The sequence below is a fragment of the Pygocentrus nattereri genome, chromosome 27 (assembly GCF_015220715.1).
Source record: "Pygocentrus nattereri isolate fPygNat1 chromosome 27, fPygNat1.pri, whole genome shotgun sequence".
Lineage (NCBI taxonomy): Eukaryota > Metazoa > Chordata > Actinopteri > Characiformes > Serrasalmidae > Pygocentrus > Pygocentrus nattereri.
The window spans coordinates 27,437,694-27,454,901 of NC_051237.1; the positions used below are offsets into that span (position 1 = coordinate 27,437,694).

Sequence of the window (17,208 nt, forward strand, 5' to 3'; positions counted from 1 at the left end):
CTGAAACTGGCCTGTTCACTGTATAGTGCACTATTTTGGGCTGTGTCTGAAACTGGCCTATTCACTGTATAGTGCACTATTTTGGGCTGAGTCTGAAACTGGCCTATTCACTGTATAGTGCACTATTTTGGACTGTGTCTGAAACTGGCCTATTCACTGTATAGTGCACTATTTTGGGCTGAGTCTGAAACTGGCCTATTCACTGTATAGTGCACTATTTTGGGCTGAGTCTGAAACTGGCCTATTCACTGTATAGTGCACTATTTTGGGCCGTGTCTGAAACTGGCCTATTCACTGTATAGTGCACTATTTTGGGCTGAGTCTGAAACTGGCCTATTCACTGTATAGTGCACTATTTTGGGCTGAGTCTGAAACTGGCCTATTCACTGTATAGTGCACTATTTTGGGCTGAGTCTGAAACTGGCCTATTCACTGTATAGTGCACTATTTTGGGCTGAGTCTGAAACTGGCCTAGTCACTGTATAGTGCACTATTTTGGGCTGAGTCTGAAACTGGCCTATTCACTGTATAGTGCACTATTTTGGGCTGAGTCTGAAACTGGCCTATTCACTGTATAGTGCACTATTTTGGGCTGTGTCTGAAACTGGCCTATTCACTGTATAGTGCACTATTTTGGGCTGAGTCTGAAACTGGCCTATTCACTGTATAGTGCACTATTTTGGGCTGAGTCTGAAACTGGCCTATTCACTGTATAGTGCACTATTTTGGGCTGAGTCTGAAACTGGCCTATTCACTGTATAGTGCACTATTTTGGGCTGAGTCTGAAACTGGCCTATTCACTGTATAGTGCACTATTTTGGACTGTGTCTGAAACTGGCCTATTCACTGTATAGTGCACTATTTTGGGCTGTGTCTGAAACTGGCCTATTCACTGTATAGTGCACTATTTTGGGCTGAGTCTGAAACTGGCCTATTCACTGTATAGTGCACTATTTTGGGCTGTGTCTGAAACTGGCCTATTCACTGTATAGTGCACTATTTTGGGCTGAGTCTGAAACTGGCCTATTCACTGTATAGTGCACTATTTTGGGCTGAGTCTGAAACTGGCCTATTCACTGTATAGTGCACTATTTTGGGCTGAGTCTGAAACTGGCCTATTCACTGTATAGTGCACTATTTTGGGCTGAGTCTGAAACTGGCCTATTCACTGTATAGTGCACTATTTTGGGCTGAGTCTGAAACTGGCCTATTCACTGTATAGTGCACTATTTTGGGCTGTGTCTGAAACTGGCCTATTCACTGTATAGTGCACTATTTTGGGCTGTGTCTGAAACTGACCTATTCACTATATAGTGCACTATTTTGGGCCGTGTCTGAAACTGGCCTATTCACTGTATAGTGCACTATTTTGGGCTGAGTCTGAAACTGGCCTGTTCACTGTATAGTGCACTATTTTGGGCTGTGTCTGAAACTGGCCTATTCACTGTATAGTGCACTATTTTGGGCTGAGTCTGAAACTGGCCTATTCACTGTATAGTGCACTATTTTGGACTGTGTCTGAAACTGGCCTATTCACTGTATAGTGCACTATTTTGGGCTGAGTCTGAAACTGGCCTATTCACTGTATAGTGCACTATTTTGGGCTGAGTCTGAAACTGGCCTATTCACTGTATAGTGCACTATTTTGGGCCGTGTCTGAAACTGGCCTATTCACTGTATAGTGCACTATTTTGGGCTGAGTCTGAAACTGGCCTATTCACTGTATAGTGCACTATTTTGGGCTGAGTCTGAAACTGGCCTATTCACTGTATAGTGCACTATTTTGGGCTGAGTCTGAAACTGGCCTATTCACTGTATAGTGCACTATTTTGGGCTGAGTCTGAAACTGGCCTATTCACTGTATAGTGCACTATTTTGGGCTGAGTCTGAAACTGGCCTATTCACTGTATAGTGCACTATTTTGGGCTGAGTCTGAAACTGGCCTATTCACTGTATAGTGCACTATTTTGGGCTGAGTCTGAAACTGGCCTATCCACTGTATAGTGCACTATTTTGGACTTTGTCTGAAATTGGCCTATTCACTATATATACCTATAATAGGATTCCATATAGTGCTCCAGTTATAACGAATGTTTACTATAATACACTGAATTGTCCTGTAAAGCTGCTTTGTGACAACACCTGTTGTAAAAAGCGCTATATAAATAAATTTTGCTTGCTGAATAATACACTATCTATTAAGCATTTATCTTCCAATATTATGAATTATTCAACAACCACTATGAATTATTTAACTATTATGAATCATTTAGTGTCTAATATGAATTATTCAGTACTTTATCCAGCAACTACTGTGGATTGTTCAGTATCTACTTTGAATTGTTAAATACCTTTTATGAAATATTCAGAGGCTTCTATGAGATTTTCGCCAAGTACTATGAAACTGCATATTACCACTGTCCAATAAAAGAAGAAAAAACCTTACTTAAGATCTAAGGGAAGTTCATATGAAGCTATTTTATTCCGTAATTTTGGAGCATTTCTGTCCAGGCGTTCATTATGACATTTTCACATAACGCAAAGAACAGCTGCTGTGTTCAAATGATGGAGAAACATAAAGTGAAAAAAAAATGGAAATACAGCAACAATATGTAAGTTAAGAGAGTCAAGAACCACAGACAGGTGAAGTTTAAGGTGTTAAAATGTTGTTGCAATATAGTAACTACTACACGCAAATGAACACATATTCAGTGCATTAAAACAAATGCAGTTTATTATGGCACAGGCATTGATGTGTGGAACGAATGAAGTAACCAGACTCCTTCATCAGACCAGTAAAATATTCCAACAAACAAATCCACTCCAAAGTTTATACCTCTATTAGACCTCTATTAGTCAGGCACAGTGCGCCCCCTGCTGGATGGTTTATGTAGTGACTGTTGGTAAAGCTCTTTATCTTCTTCCACCCAGACAAGTCAAATTACAGGTTAGCACTTCAAGCTTATTCAATTATATCACTACAGAAAAATGCGTGTTGCCAAAGATTGTCTGCAAGCTCCTCCCTTCAAAAACAATTTGAACTACACATCAAATTACAGGTCCCTGATGTGAAGTCCTCTTTTCAAGGTTTCAAGCGGCCAAACACTGCCAGTTCAGCAAAAACAGCCATAGAGCTTGAGTTAGGTGTCTCGTGCTGTGTACGTCATGTAATTAGACTGCATTAAAATCACTTAGTATCAATAAAATAGCAGCAATGTCACAGCAGCACTGGTTTTTGGCAGCCATAAAGCTAAAGGCAGCATTGAGTGTTCAGGTCCCGAAACCTGTTTACTAAACAGTACAGCAGCAAGAACAGCTTATCGCTCGGTTCAGTTCACAAACATGTCCTGTGTAAGAGATGGGGAATAAATAAAATGTTCTCTAGGAGGTTTTCAGTAGGTGGCTTCATCCATATTGTCATCACTACCTCCTCCAAAGTCTTCACCATTGTCAAAGTAAGACATGATGTAGTCTGTCTCCTGAAACACACAGTGCAGCAGTTTTTTTGGGAAAGAGGCATTTAAAATAGATGAAAAATATAATTACAGTCAGATACGAAAAGTAGTACATTTTCATGCATGGTCGGAGTAAATACGAAACATCCACACAAGGGACATTCAAGCTGATTACTATTATAAATGTATCTCAAACCATGAGAGTTGTTAAGTCATTTCATGCAATATGTCATAACCAAAGAGTACTGTGTTTCTATTATGTAACCTTAGTGAAACACTGTATGTAGCCACTGAGACTCATAAATCATATCAGAATCACAAAGGTGTCCCACAGGGCTCAATTTTAGGCACACTTCTCTTTACCACATACATGCCGCCGCTTGGCTCTATAATATGCCATCATGGTCTAAATCTTCACTGTTATGCAGACTCACTTGTCAAGACCAACAAGACTAGTCTTGACTGTGCTTTAAAGGTGGGAAGCCAACAGTATCAACAGTAAAAAAAAAGAAGCCAAGTCTCTCCAAACTTACCTCCTCAAATTCTTCTTCATCATATTCTTCCCCTGCTTCAGACTCTCCTTCTTCCTCTCCTGTTTTCTTCTTTTTCTCTTCATCTTCTTCATCCTCAGAATTGTGTTCCTCCTCCTTCTTTTCCAGGGTCTGTTAAATTAAGATTTCCAAATGATACCGATGATAAATTTTCATTTCATAAAGCTTTGCAGGATATAATAATAATAATAACAGTAACTGGGGCAGTCGTGGGCTGGAGGTTAGGGAACCAGCCTCGTGACCGGAAGGTCGCCGGTTCGTTCCCCAGAGCTGACGGCACATGACTGAAGTGTCCTTGAGCAAGACACCCAACCCCCAACTGCTCCCCGTGCGCCGTGGATTGGGCTGCCCACCGCTCCGGGCACTCACTGCCCCCTAGTGTGTGTGTGTGCTCACTAGAGTGTATGTGGTACTACACGGATGGGTTCAATGAGGATGTAATGGGACTAATAAGGGTCACTTAATCTTAAAAATAAAAAGACAAAGTACAAAAAGAAAAATCATCATCACATATTTTTAAAATCAACCGAACATTAGCAAAAATACTGAAGAACAGTGAGGAGAATGAAAGTATCGAGAAGGTCTGAAGCTGGGCTTTGAAGGAGGTGAGGAAAGAGCAGAGCTGAGACCTTTTGGACAGACAGAGGTCCAGCATCAGAAGAACTGGGCAGGGCAGTAGGGGTGCAGGAGCTTTGCTAAACAAGGCGGTGTTGGACCGTGTAGAGCTCCAGTCCTCTCGGGCCAAAACACTGCAGACTTCTGCACACTGTCTCGTTAAACACACCTGATTCAGCTCATCGGCTAATTAGCAAGGCCTTCATAAATCTCATTCAGAGCGTTAGATGAGACTAAACGCTGATCTCCACTGCACTTTGGCCTGGAACGTCCCCAGTTTGATATGCCTGGTGTAGAGATGTGTATGCACCCAGGAGGAGTTTAAACTGGAGTAACTGAGAATTCAAATGATTTTTTTATAAAGAGAAAGAATTCTAATAACTCTGAAATTTGGGGATACTGAAGAAAGGAGTGTTTCATCACGAATACCAAAGGAAAGAGAGTTGCAATAGTCTAGACGATACGAAGGCCTGGACCAGTTTCTGCATCTTTCATGGTCGCATTGGGTGAAGACATGCAATATTACAGAAGTGGATTTTGACCAGCTCCCTAATGTGGGCTTCAAAAGAAAGTAGGGTTAAAAAAAGTCCAAACTACTGAAGAGCAGTCACACTGCTGGAACTGACTGATACTTTGAATCTCGACTAAAAACGTCAGTTTTTTTAGGGTTTAATATCAAAACATTTGTTTACAAGATCTTGAATAGAGAATATCAGGTCAGGGCTGAGTATACTAAATAGATATTAGGACAGCAGGTGAGGATATTGAATAGATGTTAGGGTGGGGGGCAGGGTACTGGTAGCTTTTGCACTTGCAAAGATCTGAGTATCATCAGCACAGCAGTGAAAACGAAGACTACGCGTCAAATGGTCTGGCTGTGGGGCAACATGTAGACGATGAAAAGGAGAGGGCTGAGGACTGATCCCTGGGGAACACCTTGGCTGGGATACATGTGTGAGCCCCAGCTGTGCCAAAGCTTCTATACCAAGTTACACACTTTACACAATTACACACTTAATTATAATATAGATACAGAGATGAGAGATATGATATTTTACCTCTAGTTTTTGGATGAGTTCTTTTTTACCAGCAGGAGGTTTTATTTTAGGCTTCGCTGTTGGCCTGACCTCTGCAGACAGATGAACAAAAACAAAAATCGCAAAACTATGATGAGCTAAGACTCTTATGTACAGTTTTAGCAACTCTTTATACTTATTATAACTTAACCAGACATATTGAGCTCAACAGTTTACATGGAATTTAATCTACTCACTTCCTTTGCGGGGCTTCTGCACCTTGATGCATAACTCTTTCGGCAGCCGACTCCAATCTGAACGAAACACAGACAAATAACTGTTTACACATTCATTCATTTTTATACGCTGCTTAAAAACGTCTGCCTAAAGTAAAGCTATACGATCAGCAGCCGCTTCCATAATTATTACTGCTAATGTCCTTGTAGCGACTCACCTGGGCTCCATTCTATGCTGCTGTTCTTCGGTTCTCCTGTTTGGTATTTATCGGAGTAACGGTCCACATCTGCAACAAACAATCAAGTCCAACTTAAAGGATCATTGAAACCAAGGATGTTGAAAATATACTGAACAAAAATAGAAATCCGACACCTTTAACAGACAAGATTTTATTGAAAGGGTGGGGCATCAAACAGAATTGCCCCAAGTATCTGATGTGATCAACGTTTTTCAGCAGCATAATGCAATTATGCAAATGGACTTTTAAATTTCCTATTTTTTCAGCACACTAAAACAATAGAGGACTCCAGACTGTTTCATGTTGAGAGAAGAAGGAGAACAAAACAATCCCATCAGTGTCTGATCCACTCGTACCAGCGCAACACACACTAACACCACCACCATGTTACTGCAGTGCTGAGAATGATCCACCACTCAAACATTACCTGCTCTGTGAGGGTCCATGGGGGTCCTGACCACTGAAGAACAGGGTAACAGAGTATCAGAGAAACAGATGGACTACAGTCTGTAACTGTAGAACTACAGAGTGCAGCTATACAGTAAGTGGAGCTGATAAAGTGGACAGTGAGCGGAGAAACGACGAGGTGGTCAGAATGGGTGTATCTAGTAAGCAAGCATGCGCTAATGAACTTTATTAATACCACGATATATTTGGATTTTATCAACACCACAGCGAGACAGAAGAACTGAAATCTGGATCCTTAGAGTGAAGAACCATCTGGCAACCATTAAGAAAAGGAATCCTACAGCATTTAAATGCAAACGCACAGCCGTTCAGTCAATGAAGAGAGACGGCCCGACCCTCAGTGTGTCCAGCACCACAACAGAAAGGACTGCAGAAAAAGCCTTTAGGCACTGAACTGCTCACTCGTTACCAAGAACAACAGGTTGGATTTACATACGACCGTTAGCGCCTCTCAGAGCTGCTCCTCACCTTTCTTTGCTCGGGCTGCGCGGATGAAGAACGGCAGGTTCTTGCTGGAGGCTCTGAGCTCCTGTTTAAGAGCCAGCATGTAGTCCACCTCCTCGCCCGTGTGCAGCGGAACCGGCCTGAACTGCATCGGCTGAGAACGAAGACAATACAGCTCAGACACTGAGACATGCAGACATCAGCCACAGCTGGACACAGAGCACTGTTAGCACTGGTCAGAAGTCCGGAGGTCCTCACCATGTCACTGCCTGTAGTTCTTTCATATGCATTAATCGCTCAGAGAGTTTCAGTCCAAAACGCTGCAGATCTGTTTGTAACAGCGTTGAATATTACATGTTTTGGAAAAGAAGCTGATGTTACTGGAAAGCACATTTTAATTCCTCTAATAAAAGTGTTATGAATCATAATATAACAGTGAGTTTGTTCACAGGCACTCAACAATCAGATCATTATGAGGGTTCTGCAGATGTCTGATTATTCAAATGGTCGTGTAAACAGCCCACTCTGATTTCTCAGAGCAGAGTGAGGTCTAGAAATCTGATAAATCTGATAAAGAGGCTGGATTTGAGCTCAGTAATCAGATCTCTCAGTGCTGTGAGCTCTCACTCTGATTTCTCAGATCAGAGTGAGGTCTGGAAATCTGATAAATCTGATAAAGAGGCTGGATTTGAGCTCAGTAATCAGATCTCTCAGTGCTGTGAGCTCTCACTCTGATTTCTCAGATCAGAGTGAGGTCTGGAAATCTGATAAATCTGATAAAGAGGCTGGATTTGAGCTCAGTAATCAGATCTCTCAGTGCTGTGAGCTCTCACTCTGATTTCTCAGATCAGAGTGAGGTCTGGAAATCTGATAAATCTGATAAAGAGGCTGGATTTGAGCTCAGTAATCAGATCTCTCAGTGCTGTGAGCTCTCACTCTGATTTCTCAGATCAGAGTGAGGTCTGGAAATCTGATAAATCTGATAAAGAGGCTGGATTTGAGCTCAGTAATCAGATCTCTCAGTGCTGTGAGCTCCCACTCTGACTTCTCAGATCAGAGTGAGGTCTGGAAATCTGATAAACCTGATAAAGAGGCTGGATTTGAGCTCAGTAATCAGATCTCTCAGTGCTGTGAGCTCTCACTCGGATTTCTCAGAGCAGAGTGAGGTCTGGAAATCTGATAAACCTGATAAAGAGGCTGGATTTGAGCTCAGTAATCAGATCTCTCAGTGCTGTGAGCTCTCACTCTGATTTCTCAGATCAGAGTGAGGTCTGGAAATCTGATAAATCTGATAAAGAGGCTGGATTTGAGCTCAGTAATCAGATCTCTCAGTGCTGTGAGCTCCCACTCTGACTTCTCAGATCAGAGTGAGGTCTGGAAATCTGATAAATCTGATAAAGAGGCTGGATTTGAGCCCAGTAATCAGATCTCTCAGTGCTGTGAGCTCTCACTCTGATTTCTCAGATCAGAGTGAGGTCTGGAAATCTGATAAATCTGATAAAGAGGCTGGATTTGAGCTCAGTAATCAGATCTCTCAGTGCTGTGAGCTCCCACTCTGACTTCTCAGATCAGAGTGAGGTCTGGAAATCTGATAAATCTGATAAAGAGGCTGGATTTGAGCTCAGTAATCAGGTCTCTCAGTGCTGTGAGCTCCCACTCTGACTTCTCAGATCAGAGTGAGGTCTGGAAATCTGAAAAATCTGATAAAGAGGCTGGATTTGAGCCCAGTAATCAGATCTCTCAGTGCTGTGAGCTCTCACTCTGACTTCTCAGATCAGAGTGAGGTCTGGAAATCTGATAAACCTGATAAAGAGGCTGGATTTGAGCTCAGTAATCAGATCTCTCAGTGCTGTGAGCTCTCACTCTGATTTCTCAGATCAGAGTGAGGTCTAGAAATCTGATAAATCTGATAAAGAGGCTGGATTTGAGCTCAGTAATCAGATCTCTCAGTGCTGTGAGCTCTCACTCTGATTTCTCAGATCAGAGTGAGGTCTGGAAATCTGATAAACCTGATAAAGAGGCTGGATTTGAGCTCAGTAATCAGATCTCTCAGTGCTGTGAGCTCTCACTCTGATTTCTCAGATCAGAGTGAGGTCTGGAAATCTGATAAATCTGATAAAGAGGCTGGATTTGAGCTCAGTAATCAGATCTCTCAGTGCTGTGAGCTCTCACTCTGATTTCTCAGATCAGAGTGAGGTCTGGAAATCTGATAAATCTGATAAAGAGGCTGGATTTGAGCTCAGTAATCAGATCTCTCAGTGCTGTGAGCTCTCACTCTGATTTCTCAGATCAGAGTGAGGTCTGGAAATCTGATAAATCTGATAAAGAGGCTGGATTTGAGCTCAGTAATCAGATCTCTCAGTGCTGTGAGCTCTCACTCTGATTTCTCAGATCAGAGTGAGGTCTGGAAATCTGATAAATCTGATAAAGAGGCTGGATTTGAGCTCAGTAATCAGATCTCTCAGTGCTGTGAGCTCCCACTCTGACTTCTCAGATCAGAGTGAGGTCTGGAAATCTGATAAACCTGATAAAGAGGCTGGATTTGAGCTCAGTAATCAGATCTCTCAGTGCTGTGAGCTCTCACTCGGATTTCTCAGAGCAGAGTGAGGTCTGGAAATCTGATAAACCTGATAAAGAGGCTGGATTTGAGCTCAGTAATCAGATCTCTCAGTGCTGTGAGCTCTCACTCTGATTTCTCAGATCAGAGTGAGGTCTGGAAATCTGATAAATCTGATAAAGAGGCTGGATTTGAGCTCAGTAATCAGATCTCTCAGTGCTGTGAGCTCCCACTCTGACTTCTCAGATCAGAGTGAGGTCTGGAAATCTGATAAATCTGATAAAGAGGCTGGATTTGAGCCCAGTAATCAGATCTCTCAGTGCTGTGAGCTCTCACTCTGATTTCTCAGATCAGAGTGAGGTCTGGAAATCTGATAAATCTGATAAAGAGGCTGGATTTGAGCTCAGTAATCAGATCTCTCAGTGCTGTGAGCTCCCACTCTGACTTCTCAGATCAGAGTGAGGTCTGGAAATCTGATAAATCTGATAAAGAGGCTGGATTTGAGCTCAGTAATCAGGTCTCTCAGTGCTGTGAGCTCCCACTCTGACTTCTCAGATCAGAGTGAGGTCTGGAAATCTGAAAAATCTGATAAAGAGGCTGGATTTGAGCCCAGTAATCAGATCTCTCAGTGCTGTGAGCTCTCACTCTGACTTCTCAGATCAGAGTGAGGTCTGGAAATCTGATAAACCTGATAAAGAGGCTGGATTTGAGCTCAGTAATCAGATCTCTCAGTGCTGTGAGCTCTCACTCTGATTTCTCAGATCAGAGTGAGGTCTAGAAATCTGATAAATCTGATAAAGAGGCTGGATTTGAGCTCAGTAATCAGATCTCTCAGTGCTGTGAGCTCTCACTCTGATTTCTCAGATCAGAGTGAGGTCTGGAAATCTGATAAACCTGATAAAGAGGCTGGATTTGAGCTCAGTAATCAGATCTCTCAGTGCTGTGAGCTCCCACTCTGATTTCTCAGATCAGAGTGAGGTCTTGAAATCTGATAAACCTGATAAAGAGGCTGGATTTGAGCTCAGTAATCAGATCTCTCAGTGCTGTGAGCTCTCACTCTGATTTCTCAGATCAGAGTGAGGTCTGGAAATCTGATAAACCTGATAAAGAGGCTGGATTTGAGCTCAGTAATCAGATCTCTCAGTGCTGTGAGCTCTCACTCTGATTTCTCAGATCAGAGTGAGGTCTGGAAATCTGATAAACCTGATAAAGAGGCTGGATTTGAGCTCAGTAATCAGATCTCTCAGTGCTGTGAGCTCTCACTCTGATTTCTCAGATCAGAGTGAGGTCTGGAAATCTGATAAATCTGATAAAGAGGCTGGATTTGAGCTCAGTAATCAGATCTCTCAGTGCTGTGAGCTCTCACTCTGATTTCTCAGATCAGAGTGAGGTCTGGAAATCTGATAAATCTGATAAAGAGGCTGGATTTGAGCTCAGTAATCAGATCTCTCAGTGCTGTGAGCTCTCACTCGGATTTCTCAGATCAGAGTGAGGTCTGGAAATCTGATAAATCTGATAAAGAGGCTGGATTTGAGCTCAGTAATCAGATCTCTCAGTGCTGTGAGCTCTCACTCGGATTTCTCAGATCAGAGTGAGGTCTGGAAATCTGATAAATCTGATAAAGAGGCTGGATTTGAGCTCAGTAATCAGATCTCTCAGTGCTGTGAGCTCTCACTCTGATTTCTCAGATCAGAGAGAGGTCTGGAAATCTGATAAATCTGATAAAGATGCTGGATTTGAGCTCAGTAATCAGATCTCTCAGTGCTGTGAGCTCTCACTCTGATTTCTCAGATCAGAGAGAGGTCTGGAAATCTGATAAATCTGATAAAGAGGCTGGATTTGAGCTCAGTAATCAGATCTCTCAGTGCTGTGAGCTCTCACTCTGATTTCTCAGATCAGAGTGAGGTCTGGAAATCTGATAAATCTGATAAAGAGGCTGGATTTGAGCTCAGTAATCAGATCTCTCAGTGCTGTGAGCTCTCACTCTGATTTCTCAGATCAGAGTGAGGTCTGGAAATCTGATAAATCTGATAAAGAGGCTGGATTTGAGCTCAGTAATCAGATCTCTCAGTGCTGTGAGCTCTCACTCTGATTTCTCAGAGCAGAGTGAGGTCTAGAAATCTGATAAATCTGATAAAGAGGCTGGATTTGAGCTCAGTAATCAGATCTCTCAGTGCTGTGAGCTCTCACTCTGATTTCTTTCGTGTTCCTCAGTCTGAGCATGTGTGAAAACAGACGGCGGAAACAAGTGAACAGCTTAAACCAAATACATGTTTAGCAAAATGAAGGACTGAAATATTCTTCATCTTCTAGATGATGTAGTCCGTTTATATTTTCAGGTAAAATGTCTGATTACTCAAGTGTAAATGCGTTGATCAGATTACTGATAAAATCTAATTCTCTGCAGTTATTGGACTATTAAGTGCCTGTAAACGCACTCGTTGATATTTTATGTGTAAGGCCCATAAACGACGTATATCACGGAAAAAACTGCATTTTCGAAAGTGGTTTATAATGTGATCATTTTGAATCTCTTCACTTATACAATGCAGACTTAAATATTATAAACTGGACTAAAATATACTTTTACATATTTTACTCAGTACAATAATAATTATATCAATTTCCTAAATATACCCATATAGTATACCAAGTACTCTGGGGACATCAAGCGATTACTGAATAGTAAATGACAGTGAATATTATAATTGCCTTGTATTTCATATCTAGCATTTAGTTACCTGCCTGGAGGCATTTTGGATATTAATTTTATCAGAACTTCATTCTGGACATTCATTTATTACAGCTTTATTATGGTAGTTTCACTCTAAATATGTGTTATACATTAAGTCAGGATATTAATTTTATATGAACTTCATTCTAGACATTCATTTTATTACAGCTTAGTTATGGTGGTTAATTTATTACAACTTATTTGGTTTTAATTGTGTGATTAGCTCACAGCTATTAAAGAACCACCTACATATCAAATGATTAAAAAAATGCTGCAGGTAAATATTAATAGTATTTATATGCTGTTCAAGTTGTTTGGTAATATAATGACAGAAATTGTTAACGTGACAAGTGATTCCAGATGTTCGAACGATGGTGTATCTGCAACCCATCTGGCTTTATATTTGAAAGAGTGTGTAGTTCTAGTGTGATGTGCTGGTCAAACTCTAGTCTAGTCTAGTCTAGTGTGATGTGCTGGTCAAACTCTAGTCTAGTCTAGTCTAGTCTAGTCTAGTGTGATGTGCTGGTCAAACTCTAGTCTAGTCTAGTCTAGTGTGATGTGCTGGTCAAACTCTAGTCTAGTCTAGTCTAGTCTAGTGTGATGTGCTGGTCAAACTCTAGTCTAGTCTAGTCTAGTGTGATGTGCTGGTCAAACTCTAGTCTAGTCTAGTCTAGTCTAGTCTAGTGTGATGTGCTGGTCAAACTCTAGTCTAGTCTAGTCTAGTGTGATGTGCTGGTCAAACTCTAGTCTAGTCTAGTCTAGTCTAGTCTAGTGTGATGTGCTGGTCAAACTCTAGTCTAGTCTAGTCTAGTGTGATGTGCTGGTCAAACTCTAGTCTAGTCTAGTCTAGTCTAGTCTAGTCTAGTGTGATGTGCTGGTCAAACTCTAGTCTAGTCTAGTCTAGTCTAGTGTGATGTGCTGGTCAAACTCTAGTCTAGTCTAGTCTAGTGTGATGTGCTGGTCAAACTCTAGTCTAGTCTAGTGTGATGTGCTGGTCAAACTCTAGTCTAGTCTAGTCTAGTGTGATGTGCTGGTCAAACTCTAGTCTAGTCTAGTCTAGTGTGATGTGCTGGTCAAACTCTAGTCTAGTCTAGTCTAGTCTAGTCTAGTGTGATGTGCTGGTCAAACTCTAGTCTAGTCTAGTCTAGTGTGATGTGCTGGTCAAACTCTAGTCTAGTCTAGTCTAGTCTAGTCTAGTCTAGTGTGATGTGCTGGTCAAACTCTAGTCTAGTCTAGTCTAGTCTAGTGTGATGTGCTGGTCAAACTCTAGTCTAGTCTAGTCTAGTGTGATGTGCTGGTCAAACTCTAGTCTAGTCTAGTGTGATGTGCTGGTCAAACTCTAGTCTAGTCTAGTCTAGTGTGATGTGCTGGTCATACTCTAGTCTAGTCTAGTCTAGTGTGATGTGCTGGTCAAACTCTAGTCTAGTCTAGTCTAGTCTAGTGTGATGTGCTGGTGTGGTTGGTTAGTGTAGTGGGTAACACCTCTGCCTTCTGGCTGGGGTTCAGTGCCCCGCCTGGGTAACCACCCTACACTACACCAATAAGAGTCCTTGGGCAAGACTCCTAACACCACCTTGGCCTCCCTGTGTAAAATGATCAAACTGTAAGTCGCTCTGGATCAGAGCATCTGCCAAATGCCTGTAATGTAAATGTAAATGTCAAACGAGTCCGTACAGGGTAGAGTGGTGAGGGGGCGTGGGTGCTGGCGGGTAAAGCTTCTCCTCTTCCAAAACCCAGAGAGTCCACGTTAAAGGTAAAGAGGCTTCGTCCTCGGCCTCTACCTGCCATGGCGTCTGCAGGAAAAAACAAACCCGGAGAACAAATATTAAATATTTCAGGCACAGTTTGAAAGCAGGACAACAGACCTGACTACAAGCCCATTTTCACTACTGACCACAACACCACGGCATCGTGCAGTATGTATGTATGTATGTAAAGATGTTGCTATTACACTTAAATTACAACCCTATTTTCACTATTACATAAAGACATGCTAATGTCTAGATATAATAACCATTATATACTGTAAAGACTGCCACAGCAGGATAAAGGACAACTCCTGTAACCCCAGGCTTATTAAACACTAAGGCTTATTATTCATAAACTACAGGGACTTCACTGTAAACTGACTGAGCTATTCTTAGTTTATAGAGATGTGTAATAAGACTTCGTGCCCACTGGTGGGCGCTGGTCATTTTAGGGGTTAAATCGAACCGGTTTTGACCATAAATCACAAACATGCTGATATTGAGGGATTGAATATTTACTATCTGACTGTCAGGGGTCTCAGACCACTAGGCCCAAACTAGCCCAGATATATAATATATATAATATAATGTTACACTCCCGTGCAAAAAATGGGCCGAACCTAAAATATAATGGTCTCTGCTGACGGTTCTGGCTGGTCAGAGTCCAGATTTAAACACTACAGAGTATATCTGTCGCACGTTAAACACAAATTAGCTTTGCAACTTCAACACAATCAGATATCATGCAGTAATAAAGCTACGGTCGTTTGTTTTCAATATTCACATTTATTATATTAATCTCCAAAACATCCCAATATATTACACTAAGTACTCTGGGAACATCAAGAGTTTATTGAATAGTAAATGATGGTCAATATTATAATTGACTTGTATTTAATATCTAGCGTTTTTTTAGCTGCCTGGAGGCATTTTGGATGTTATTTTTACTAGAACATTCTGGACGTTCGTTTATTACAGCTTTATTATGGAGATTTAATTGTAAATATGTAGTATACATTAAATCAGAGTCCAGATTTAAACACTATACAGGATATTTTGTCTCAGATTAAATACAAACTAGCTCTGCAACGTTCTTCAGCGGTTCGAAGCCGTCAGTGCTGAGTGGGAAAATACCGACTCTTCTTTCTGTAACAGGCCGTCTGCAGGTTTAGTCACTTCCAGCCCATCAGATATCAAGCCGTAACAAAGCTAAGTCTGTTTGTTTTCAAAAAAATAAATTTAGTGCACACGGACATGAATTACAGTTTAATCTTAATTTTCAGGGGTATATATAATTTTCTATTAATGCAATACTGAGTCTGGGGACGTCTGAAGACTATTATACATTTATATTTATGACATTCGGCTGACGCTCTGATCCAGAGCGACTTACAGTTTGATCATTTTACACAGGAAGGCCAAGGTGGTGTTGGGAGTCTTGCCCAAGGACTCTTATTGGTATAGTGTAGGGTGTTTACCCAGGTGGGGATTGAACCCCAGTCTACAGTGTAGAAGGCAGAGGTGTTACCCACTACACTAACCAACCACTATCTTATAACATGTCGCTGCTGTCGGAACAAAATCTAGTACCTCCAGAACGGTGACTTTACAGGAGAAGAAAAAATCATACTTCACTTATAATGTAAGTCAATGGAACCAGAATTTTTTCCAAGTCATTTTGGATAATTTATTTTGGTCCATGGGGGCAGTCGTGGGCTGGAGGTCAGGGAACCAGCCTCGTGACCGGAAGGTTACCGGTTCGATCCCCAGAGCCGACAGCACATGACTGAGGTGCCCTTGATCAAGACACCTAACCCCCAACTGCTCCCCGGGCGCTGCGGATTGGGCTGCCCACCGCTCCGGGCAAGTGTGCTCACTGCCCCTGAGTGTGTGTGTTCACTAGTGTGTATGTGGTGTTTCACTGCCCAGATGGGTTAAATGCGGAGGTGAAATTTCCCTGTTGTGGGACTAATAAGGGTCACTTAATCTTAATTCTTCATGAAATTTCAACACAGTGTAAAGGGAAACAGGCATTTTCAAATTAGGTCAAAAACAGGAAAACAACAAAAATGGAGATATGAGGTTTTTGATCAGAGAGTAGCTCAATTATATAATATAATATAATATATAACCCTTACATAAAGTAGCTAGCAACATGTATCTATGTTGTTATTAGGACTATTAAACATAAACATAACGAGACTTTTCAAAAACAACCTAAAAGTGATATGCCAGATTTTTGGCATCTTAATTAAAGACGTTATTAAACAAAGCACCACCATACTGGTGACCTCAGAACAGAACCACAGCACAAATACATGGTCAGCAGTCTAACTGTGTCCTTCTTTACCTGGCTCAGGTAAGGTCTCTCAGCCTTCAGTACAAACTGCGGTCCAGCTTCTTCATCTGCACTGATCTTTTCATCGGATCTTCTCCACGATCACTCTTTACCAACGCGTGCGCACGTTTCCTTAAACACTGCATGGAGAACCCAAAGTTCAGCTGGAGCTTCTCCACCACGTGGTCCGTGTTTACTTCACACGTGTGTCGCTGCTCCGTCTCACTTCCTGCCGGTACGTGCTGCGTCATTATTCGCCCCCCACCCCGCGAACCTCCAGGACCCTTTTAGCAACTGAGCCTTGCCTGATTAAAATCATAGGGTAAATCAGGCAATCAGCACCCAAAACCCAACATATGCTGGTCTGTGCTGGTTTGTGCTGGTCTGGTACTGGTTTAGTTGGTCAGCTGCTATGGTCATGTAGACTGACCAGCATACCAGCACCCAAAGCACAACATATGCTGGTCTGGTACTGGTTTAGTTGGTCAGCCGCTATGGTCATGTAGACTGACCAGCATACCAGCACCCAAAGCACAACATATGCTGGTCTGGTACTGGTTTAGTTGGTCAGCTGCTATGGTCATGTAGACTGATCAGCATACCAGCACCCAAAGCACAACATATGCTGGTCTGTGCTGGTTTATGCTGGTCTGGTGCTGGTTTAGTTGGTCAGCTGCTATGGTCATATAGACTGACCAGCATACCAGCACCCAAAACCCAACACATGCTGGTCTGTGCTGTTTTTTTCTATCAGTTTTAGTCTAATTGCTTCTGTGCTGTTGGTTTAGCTCCCAGGCTGCTTTACTG

The 17,208-nt window shown here is 41.9% G+C and overlaps 1 protein-coding gene across 1 annotated transcript; it reads right to left on the reverse strand.

Moving 5' to 3' along the window:
• Nucleotides 1–2,703: 2,703 nt before the first annotated feature.
• On the reverse strand, nt 2,704–16,617 carry polr3gla (RNA polymerase III subunit GL a). Its single transcript, XM_037535268.1, has 8 exons — nt 16,414–16,617; nt 13,990–14,108; nt 7,049–7,178; nt 6,092–6,160; nt 5,895–5,951; nt 5,680–5,750; nt 3,989–4,117; nt 2,704–3,479 (listed from the first exon to the last, which is right to left on the reverse strand). Exons 2-8 carry the CDS (start codon nt 14,101–14,103, stop codon nt 3,393–3,395), a joined length of 657 nt encoding a protein of 218 aa, XP_037391165.1. The 5' UTR covers nt 14,104–14,108; nt 16,414–16,617; the 3' UTR covers nt 2,704–3,392.
• Nucleotides 16,618–17,208: the final 591 nt, after the last annotated feature.

What these genes read in the sequence shown, in the direction of transcription:
- polr3gla (XM_037535268.1), bottom strand. Translation starts at nt 14,103, where the DNA reads ATGGCAGGTAGAGGCCGAGGACGAAGCCTCTTTACCTTTAACGTGGAC. An exon ending in CCCCCTCACCACTCTACCCT is followed by an intron (nt 7,179 to 13,989) that starts GTACGGACTCGT and finishes CTTCGTTCTCAG; the next exon opens with CCGATGCAGTTCAGGCCGGT. An exon ending in AACTCATCCAAAAACTAGAG is followed by an intron (nt 4,118 to 5,679) that starts GTAAAATATCAT and finishes TTAATTTAACAG; the next exon opens with ACCCTGGAAAAGAAGGAGGA.